Here is an 11,217-nt window from a genome sequence, read left to right as displayed (position 1 = left end):
AGAATCGAAGTGTCGAAGTTTAACAACACACCACTCCTCTTATGTCACGTGTTTAGGCTCGAATAAACAGTAACACAAGAAAGAGTGAAAACAACAAGCTTTTAACAATACAATAATTTATTTCCCTGGAAAAATTCTGTAAAAATGAAAAGATATGAACTTACGGTTTTATAGAATCAAGTCCAAAATAATCCAAGAATACAATTTTTGAAGTCCTAATAACAAAATGTTCTACTGATTTTAAGTTCGAATCCCGACGAAGAATCCAAGATGGAAGACGATGACGTATGCTGAAATATGTAGTGTTGAAGTCTACAGTTCCTTGTAGAAACAAGAATTATCACTCCGGTTTCTGATAGCTGAATAAATTTTTATTAAAAAAACTGCTCTTGTTCCACAATATTACATGAGCACACGTATTTTCCAGAAATATAATGGAATTAATCCTTTTGAATCCAAGTAATTTGAAATAACTCCAAACCAAGTAATTTGAAATAACTCCAAACAGCACAACATACAACTAACAGTTTAACAGCCCAGCTTCTACTGAGATTAGTTCTCCAAAACATGGGTTATATGGTCTTTCTAAAACGTAAACAAGGGGTCACGTGATCATCTTCTGGAAGGTTATAGAAGCAATTACTTGTTACAGATCACGTTTACCCAGTGTGACCCTGATGAAAACCAATCATTTTACTCTAAGAAATAAAAAATAAAAAAAATTATTTACATCTTAAATACAAAGTCCCATCATGACCTCGAAAACAACCAATCATTTTAAATAAAATAGAACTTTACGATGGTTGCTACAAATTTTGAAACAAGGTCAGGATTTAGATCAACACCTGGTGTTTATAAACTAACAGTCAAGGTCAAACTATTTTCTGAAAAAAGTATCATCTCCAGTGAATAAATTTACATTACAATATCATGTAATGAAAAGTGAAAAATTTAAAACTGACAAACAATTAAATTGAAATAAATATATATTAAATTAGATACAAGTAAATTAAATATACATAACAACTCCCAACATCCCTTTTCATAAATTCACCTCACTTTCATAGGCTGATCATATAAACAGTAGTGAAAAAAGAGAATGGTAGGATTTGAATGACCTAATCCGTCACAGTAAATTACATTTTTGATATTTTGTAAACTATTCTATCTGATCAGAAAGTATGATTCAGCAACATATCATCAGGGATAAACGAGCAGCATGGGCTTATGCCGAGTGTAGGTGACCACTGCAGCCCCCCACACTGGTTACAGAATTGCTGTACACAGTTCTCATGCACTTACCGTTAACAATTGCACAAGGTATGGATTGTCGACGACTACCTTCAACAGTCCAACTTCACATATTTAGCTGTATCCCACGTGCAGTACCTGTCTCACTCAAGCAAGTTAATGCAAAGCTGGCTGGTGAGACAAAGGTTAAGCAGGCGCCTACCAAGCAGAAAATTCAGTCACCAGGAAAAAGTTTGTCACATATGATTACCAAGACCAGGATAATGCTGGCACTAATTTCTGCTGTGCTAGCGTACTCAACCTTGATGACATTCTCTGCTGTAGCCAGCAGCAAATTAACTGTTTTGCCACCTACAACATGTAAATGATCTGGAACTATGAACCAAAAGACAATCATTAGTGCAGAGTAGACCACCTGGACAACGTCCAGAGTCACTCCAAGGACAATGTAAGGGTGACCTGCTGAGAGGGACACTGCAAAAGTGGGGATGTGCCATTGTGTCTGTTAGAGCTACAGTCAGCATAAGTGCGAGTGCTGTCAGCACAGACTGTGGGAGTAGGAATGACAAACAGCAGGCTCTGACTTCAGTGACATATATGTTGGACGAGGACTTGGTCCAGTAGAAGCTGTGTGTCAGGGGAAACAACCTACATCTCTTCACACACATACTCACTCTTAGGCCTTGTGTTCTTGGTACTAAGTAGATAATATCGTACGGGTAAGCAACTGCACATACTTTTCTGTAGACCTTAACGGACCATACAGTGCATAAGGGGTGGATGTTGCTTGCCTTCTAGTTCTCCCATAACATGTAGGTACCAAACCAATGAATCTTGGGGCAGACGTTTCTATTCCAGACTGGCCTGCCACGTCAGTATTGTTGAAGCTTAACTTGTACCAGTTTCAAGACCGGCATCAATTGGTCTCTTACATGTCATGTTACCTTGTCATTTAGAACTGCCACAATGACTGGTAACCTCCAAACACACTCAGTACAGAAAGCAGAAAGCAGCAAATTACGGGAGTACTGGAATTGAAAGAGCCGCTCGTAGAGTGTACCATTCAACTGCTCCATAATACCATACAGGTGGATAAACCCTCAGCTGGGTCAACCTGCAGCTTTTTAGGTCACTTTAGTGGCTCTTGTAAATACCTTATAGTGAACAGGCGACTTTGGAAGCCTCCTTTGCAGTCAGTAAATCCTTGTAATGACAGGCGATATCAACCCATGATCAGCGCATACTTGTACATGTGTTGCCCAACCTTGTCGTGAGGCAGAAACAAGAAATCAGCCTGGTACACCTCATTGGAGTTTGGAACATAACCACTGCCTGGTGATTTTGTGTGTTGTCTGCAACTAAATCTGCCACATAGTTGAGATACATTTTGGCAACGTCTTGTGAGACTTGCATTTTCTGTCAACTTCTTAATCCCTGTCATGTCCTTCCAGTAACACAGAGAACTGTTGTATGTGGCTGCATTCTTAGTGTCTAATGTGTCTTGTGGTTTGAAGAAATTTAGCAGTTGGTCGTGCTTTGTCGTTGTGATAGCTATTGACCTACAAAGGAACAGCTCTCACTCCAACTTGATAGCACAAAATATTGCAACCCCCTCCCCTTGGCGACAAATATCATATCTGTTTTTGCTGCTCATAAGAGGGCGTGTACAAATCTGAAAGCTGAGGATCGTCACCAATCTTCAAACCGTCATCTATTTTTCTGCCAGGCACAAGGTAATACTCACCATGCCAGCTGGAGTCATGTAAAGGCATTCTCTAAGAAAGTAATATAACTTGCTTCTGGCTTATCTCAGCAATTTCAGATATTTAACAACTTTGTCGTGCTCATTGCGCAGGTGGCCATGTCTATGATTCCATGGAACTGTTTTTGAACATTAAAGGTCCTGCCTGATCCCTCTGTCAAGCTACGTATTTGGATCTGTGTGGCCGGATTGCTCAAATGTATATTAAAATGCAATCATTGGGACTTTCTACCTGGCTCCATTAAAGCCTTTTGACTTGTCCAACATAATATATATGAAGCTGTCTTTAGCTCTGCTCTCCTGGCTGTCCCGTGTGAAGTAGTGAACTCTGTACTTCTTTGAAAAGTCAAACACAAACAAGCTTGGGGATTCTGAAATGGCTATCCACTCAGGAGGAGAGCTAAGCAATAACAATATTATCAAGATGGCAGCAGTGGCTGCCATACTTGATGTGTGAGCAGCACCATTTTCATTTAGGATCAGCTAGGCATCATAATAAGTCTTTTTGGTAAAAACCCCATGTTAATGTGACTTTTGTTCAGGAGGAGTATAGATAACATTTTTATGAGGGCTGCTGAGGTTGCCATATTGGAGATAAGCACCATTTTCACACTGAACCAAGGAGTAATGATAACAAGATTTTAAAGATGTCTGACGTGGCAGCAATAATACATGTCTGAGCAGCAGCATTTGCATTTATGAACAACTAGTTTAGAGACGTAGCAATACGTAAATCTATAGCATGTGCTTTTGTCTGTGATTGAGAGCAAAGTTTTGCCTACCTCACTATTGTCAAGTTTTGCCTCCCTGATTTTTGAAACAAGATGTTTATTAAACTTTGAGTTCAAGGTCTAACCTTATTTATGAACTAAGAATGTTCTGGAAGAGAACTTGTTTACAATATGGTGGAAATTCCATTGGAAATTTGGGTTTTCCAGAACTTCTGTTGTGTCTTAGGTCAAGTGAAATTAGTATATGTAAAGGATTTGGTAGACAATTACTACTGTTTCATATCAGTCTTTGGGAATCTATGATCAGAGTTTATATAATTTGAGGAATCATTTATATTCAACTGAATTACAAAGTGCTGATTGACTTTTTGGACTAAAACAATACTTTGGAATTATTGAAGACTCTTTTAAAGACATTGTGGATTCTATCATTGTTGTACATAAACACATTCAAGACTATTGATACATCACAGTTAAGACACTAGGTACATCAACACACTCAAGACTTGGAATTAATTCAAACCATTCTTTACTTTTGGACTTGTGATATTAGTTTTAGGCATATTTGGGACTTAATTCACAATAACGCATCTTTTGAATTTTCAATTTCTATTCTAGGGAAATAAATTATTGTCAAATTTTATTAAACTTGTTGGTTTCATATTTGTTCTCTGTTACTTAGTCTATGATCACTGACTCGTAACATTCAACAAACATGTGCTAACTAGTTCAGAAGGTTAAGCAATAACAAATTTGTGCCAATGGATGGACAGACAACAGGCCATCCCTTAACCTCTCCAGGTGTATGACCAATAGAGCTAAGTAAACAAAATCCAACAGATGCATTTCTATATAATAAATAAGGCAAAGAAATCACACACTTTGAAAATATTCGTCCCACTCCTCTGTTTTGGGGGTTTGTCCCATTCCTCTGTTTTGGGGGTTTCAGTGTGCAGCATTCATCATTCCTTTCTTTTGCCAAACATTCTGGGTGCAACTTTATTTTGGTCAAGGAACCTTCTTCTGTCTGCTTCTTATACTGTTCTGAAATCTCCTCCACCTTTTTCAAGTTTATTTTGCAATAAAAAAATAAATATCTGTAATAAACATATCTAAGCTATACAATTAAAGTGACATTCATGATGGTCCATACACTCTTCCTACACAAAGCATGTGTGTGTGTGTGTGTGTGTGTGTGTATATATATATATATATGCAGTGTGGGTGCTGTCATATCAAGTACTTGCATCACCTAATCAATTTACATTTTTCTATATCTGCAAATTATTCTTTGATCTTTGGGTTAATGGAATGCTCCCCATAAATCAATTTTGATAAGAATATTTAAACAGGAAGATACTAAGCTTTTCAGTTAGCAAAAACAACAAAAGAGAAACTGTGTATCCCTTTATTTATCAGATTTGTGCAAAACTTACGGTTGTTGTCTAAGTTTGAACATGCTATTTTATCACACCTGCAAAGAATAGGCTAGATGAGATGCTTTTCTGATGGCATCGATGAAACTTTTGATGCTAATGCTGGGTTTGCACATGAATCCATATTTCGGAAACTGCTGCATTTAAATTCATGAAACCTGACAGATGATTTTGTCTTGATGAGTAATATTTGTCTCAATAAAAGTGGTTCCAGCAACCTATTTTTCACATTCCAGTGATCAAATAAGCTTTAATCTCACATTCAACCTTACATTTTATAATCAGAAAGTTAAAATTATGATATGCATAGCTGTCAACCCCACTGCTTATGACAAAACTATTGAATTTCAGGAACAGTTATTGATTTCTAAAACTTTAATGCATAAGTAACTATTTACAACATCGACAACTATCAGTAAAGTAGGACAGTAACTTAATTATTTAATGTCTAAGATGCATGTGTTGCACTGTTCCATCTGGGTGCCCATTTAGAAGATGCAAGAATGCAACACACACTCAGCCATGGCTTATTCATAGGAACCTTTTCCACACCTTTTTTTCCTCAATCATTATTGATTCCAATGTACCATCTTTCACTGATGATCTGAATTCTGTGCGATTTTTATTAATGAACACTTTTCCTTCTAGAACAAGTAATCCTTTGAAATTTTACTGTCTGGAAAAAGTGTGCAAAATAAACTGCTAGCAACACTAGTAACTTTGGAAGGTTCATTTTCCTAAAGGAATTTAGTAAACTGAACTTTGATCAAATTACATCAAGGGTTTCTCTAACATTTTTTTATGTCAATAATTCAGGCAGAGTCATTGAAGATGAAGCAGAAACCTTATCATTATTGGCTTTTTCATGCTTTTTTATGTCATGGGTGCCTCCATGTCCATTAGCAAAATCACAATTACATAATTTGCAAAATGCAAAGTTTTCTCCTTTACTAGATGGTTTCACAAATCTAAACAAGATGGCACAATTGTCCTTCCAGTTCTGTTTTCTTTTCTTTGCTGAAAAAAATTCTGAATCTTCTGCTTTCCTTTTCTACACGACTAGAATTTAAATATTATGAAGAGATACAGTGATAGCGGCAACTGCTTTGTGCAATCCAATATGGTGGTTAAATAATAATAATAATAATAATGAGGACTTTGTATAGAGCCTAATCTTTAGAAGCTCTAAGCTCTTTGAGCCTCGATTTCGAATGAAGCAACTGTATTTTAGAACTCTATATCCCGATATATATGCAAAACATTTACTCTCAGAATGGATCCATGTGCCTGTTCTAAACTTAAAATTGCATGGAAATTAACTTTTTTATATTAAAAGACGGATTTTTAACAAGAAAAACGTATACACATATTCAGGTTGAAAATATGGGACAAATATGGACAGAATGGGGCACTTGCCAGCTATGTACTATGCTATAGCTGTCTATTATTTCGTATAAAAATAATATATTAAATAAAGGCCTCAATACTCAATATACTTTACCGTCTAAACAGCCCTAAAGCTTGGCAAAATATACATTTTCAAGCACAGACTTATCTCTAGCATAACATACTAAAATACTGATAAGTCTTAAGCCTTGCACCACAATGATATCATGGGCACATGCTGCTGTCATGACATCACATGACAAAATATGATGTTGGAATGTTAGAAAATGTAATATTAGCCAGAAATATACACTGTTGGACAATATCTTAAGCTGAGTGCATGTATTGCCCACCAAGATATTTTGTCAAGTAGTGGTGAAGGCTAATCATGACATAATGTGAAAGAACTCAGCTGGGCCATTACTGAGCTCCATATCAAAATAAAAAATGAATGTACTCTGCAAATAAAATACAGGTTATTGCACTGTATTGGTCTTAAGAAGATCTTTCTTGGATCACAAAAAAAAAAACATAAAATAAAATTAGAAAAAAACATGACTTAATTTTAACAGGTTAAGACATATTAATAAAATATGTGTTTAACTTTATTTTCATTCATATGCTGTCTCGGTGTAGATTAACAATGTTTAGATCAAACCTTCAAGATAGATGAAAGTAACAACTTTCAGAGAGCATAAGAAGTGAGAAAAACTTTCATTTCTTATTTCAGAGGAAACTTAAGAGATACTTAAAATACAAACTTAAGCCTGTTTACAAAAATTTCTAAACATATCTGCCATACAATAATTACAATGAGGCAATGTCATTGAACTGATTCAAAACTAATTCTTTATTCTGATCTGCTTCTTCAGCTTAGTTATGAAATTCATTAACTGATAAGTACAACTTTGAAAAAGGGATCTATCCAGTTTCCTCCTTAAAAGTTAACTCAGCACTGATATTTTTTCAAGTGAAAGAAACAAAGAACAATCTGTCAATATAAACCAATTGCTGAAACATTTGTATGGCATAAATGACTATACAGACTCCACCAGAAAATAGTCATTATATCTTTGAAGGGTAAACTAGCAGGTGTGTGATATTTTGTAAATGTGGGTGATAGGAAACAAACTTTGTGATATTTTACTTAAAAAATAGGAAATAAATTTTGTGATATTTCACTTAAAAAATAGGAAATAAACATTGTGATATTTCACTTAAAAAATTTATACAAGCTATAAGCATTCAATGAGACTAATTTCTTTCACAGATAATGAACCATTATTTGTTCCTACATTTGAGAAGGCCACTGTTTACTCAGAAACGTATTTGCCTTTGCATATGAAAAAAAAATCAAAAGTTACAGGAGAGCTCACCAAACAGAATCAGTTACCATATCAGTAAATAAAAATCCTTTCAGAAAGTACTGAATTACCTTTCAACATATTTTATCATGGGAATAATAATGGACAGCTGTATAAATGCAAAATATTTAAAATGAATGAGACGCTGAACAAACATTTTGTCTATTTAGATTCACATGTTTACAATATTTGATGAAATAGGTATGTGGATCTCTCAAGAGTCCTTCATGTACTCTCAGGAGTCCTTCATGTACTTAACTGACAAATTATACACATATATAGTCTGGATACAACTGATTCTAATCTTTGCCTGAACATTAATGTGATATCATAACATTGACAGTGTATGGAGTATATATCAATTTTAAAATATCATGACATAATTCAGTTTGTAAAATGGGTCACTGTTGAATATATCTGATAATTTAGGTAAAACAACTACATGATCATTTGATATTGTTCCATAGTGTTGTCACAAAAGTAATAAGTACCTTATATTAACTCATTAAAATAGGAAAGGCAACTAAAACTCTGTGAAGGTGGAAATATTACATTGACAGATCCTCAGAAATGTTTCTGAGATAATTAGTTCATAAGCTGACTTGTTTAAAAAAATCAAAATGAATGAGTGCAGAATTAGACAAACACTATTCCACCTGTTCAAGTGCTTGTTGTTTCATGGACATTTTAATCAGTCTCTCATTTGACTTAATGAATACTATACAACTATTGGAAATTCTGCCCATACTTCCATCCAGTTATTTATTGGACAACTTAATTATCTGTTCAAAACTCCATTTAGTCATCTGGGTGTTTTTCTGTTTGTTTTCCCTCTCAATCTAAACCATCTGGGTGTTTTTCCATTTGTCTTCCCTCTCAATCTAAACCATCTGGGTGTTTTTCCATTTGTTTTCCCTCTCAATCTAAACCATCTGGGTGTTTTTCCATTTGTTTTCCCTCTCAATCTAAACCATCTGAGTGTTTTTCCATTTGTTTTCCCTCTCAATCTAAACTGTCAATCTGTTTGTCCATGTCTAACCATGTTTTCAAGTTCAACCATCTGTGTGCACATCATTCCATCCTTTTATTCATCCACGTTTGTTTGTCCATCAGTTCCTTAAGTCATCCACTTGTCTACTGCCCATCTTTATATTTGCACTTATCTGTCTTTTCATCACTTCATCTATCTCCCCATTTATCAAATTTTGTATCCATCTACATTGTTGTGTTTGTCTGCCAATATAAACAACTGTCTGTTTGTCTTGTCAAATACTTGACTTTTTATGTCATGTTAAAAATCTCTTGGTTCAAAAAGAAAATATATTAAAAATGAAATATACCATGAAAGTTTGCCTTTATTTCATAGTTATACCTCCCAAATTGCACTTTAAATTTGGATTACAAAACTACTGTTCAGACTGAAAGAGGAAACTAGTGAAAAAGAGAGTTGCTATCATGTGCATACATGCTAACCTATATACATACACTGTACATATAGAGATACATATTGTACATATACATATATACACTGTATATATATACACACACACACACACACACACACACACACACTGTACATATACATATATACACTGTACATATACATATGTATATACCAAAATTACATATTTGGAAATAGCTCTATATGCATGTCATTTGTAAAATAATACATCAAGTATACTTGCTTAATGTTGCCCAGAAAACAGCTAGTCATGTATACGATTTAAGAAATGCAGCAAAGGTTAGAAGAAGCAAATCATATTGGCGTTATTTTCATGAAACAGCAAATTTGCTAATATGTTTAGGTATGTGTGGGTTGGTGGGTGGGTGTGGGTGTTGTATGGTGTGGAAAGAATTCACGTGTGCATATGTGTGCATGAGTATGTGTTTTTGTGTGTGTGTGTTTTAAGGGAATGTTTTATCACTCTGATGAAAATAAATGATACTGCACTGACACATAATGGGATCAGGTTTCCATCCTATAATTTACTTCCATGTAATATATACCCATTCTATCGACCCAACCCTACCCTACCCTACCCAACCCTTCTTAGGACCATCTTGGCTGTTGCCTTGGATGTAATCTACAGATACATTTTGTCTGCCATAAATTTCTTTGGAAAAATAGAAACTGCAATCTCTACATTTATGATTGGACTGACTGTAGGATTAACAGAGAAGGTGTCAATGAAAATATAGTTTGATGTATTCACACCTCAGTCAATCCTTGTTTAGTAAATTACATTGGGTCTGAATGGCAGTTATCAACCCCCATTCGAGATGTAATCCATATGACTGACCGAGTTGTGAATGCCCCACCCATAAACCGCATTAAGGGCAGTAATCCCAAAGCAACAAGGCAGTTAATAAAAAAATGTACTTATGAAACTGTTTATTGCCCTCTCTATCACACACACACACTATGCAACTATATATATATATATATATATATATATATATATATATATATATATATATATATATATATATATGCCCTCTCTATCACACACACACTATGCTTGTTGTTGTTGTTGTAGGGTTTAACGCCATTTTTCAGCACGCGATAGGCTATACATGGCGGCCAGTATTAATGGTGGAGGAAGAACCCGGGAAAACCCCAGAAAGAACCACCGACCCACGAGAAGCTACTGGCAAGCTTTCTCACATGTCCACATTAGCCGAATCCGAGACTCGAACCAACGCAGACAGAGGTGAGATGGCAGTGATCCGTAACGAAGAGCGCTTTAGACCACTCGCACACACTATGCAACTATATATATATATATATATATATATATATATATATATATATATATATATATATATATATATATATATATATATATATATTAAAGTATTTACCCATATTTGCCAGTAACATATACAACTCACAAGGTCAGTTATAATGAAGATGAAATTATTTGACTTTTACCAGTTTATCTATGTCAGTGAACAAACAGTTATTTTTTCTATTAAAGTAACTTCAATACAAAAGGTGTCCTGTACCAGTAAAAGGATAGACAACTGACATCCTAAAGTTCATACAAAACGGACCTATACAACCTAAGCCGAGTATTTTTTATTCATGGCAACTGTGATACAAAAAATTTACACTGGCATCTTTATCACTGATTTACCAGGGGCCCCGAATGGCCGAGTGGTCTAAAGCGCTCTCCATTACAGATCATTGCCATCTCACCTCTGTCTGCGTAGGTTCGAGTCTCGGATTCGGCAAATGTGGGTATGTGAGAAAGCTTGCCAGTAGCTTCTCGTGGGTTGGTGGTTCT

The 11,217-nt window shown here is 35.2% G+C and overlaps 1 protein-coding gene across 1 annotated transcript in view; it reads left to right on the top strand.

Annotated features, from left to right (window-relative positions):
• Positions 1-1,875, top strand: part of LOC149786113 (uncharacterized) — a 76,939-nt gene extending 75,064 nt beyond the window's left edge. Inside the window, exon 18 of the mRNA XM_089978116.1 lies at positions 1,652-1,875. Within this exon, the coding sequence (XP_089834242.1) occupies positions 1,652-1,875 (224 nt within the window). The remainder of the gene's footprint in view (positions 1-1,651) is intronic.
• Positions 1,876-11,217: the final 9,342 nt, after the last annotated feature.

The sequence above is a fragment of the Sinohyriopsis cumingii genome, chromosome 12 (genome assembly GCF_028554795.1).
Source record: "Sinohyriopsis cumingii isolate HCF-2022 chromosome 12, ASM2855479v2, whole genome shotgun sequence".
NCBI classification, from domain to species: Eukaryota; Metazoa; Mollusca; class Bivalvia; order Unionida; family Unionidae; genus Sinohyriopsis; species Sinohyriopsis cumingii.
The sequence above is the reverse complement of the archived record's forward strand: the minus strand, read 5'-3'. Positions and strand labels throughout refer to the sequence as shown.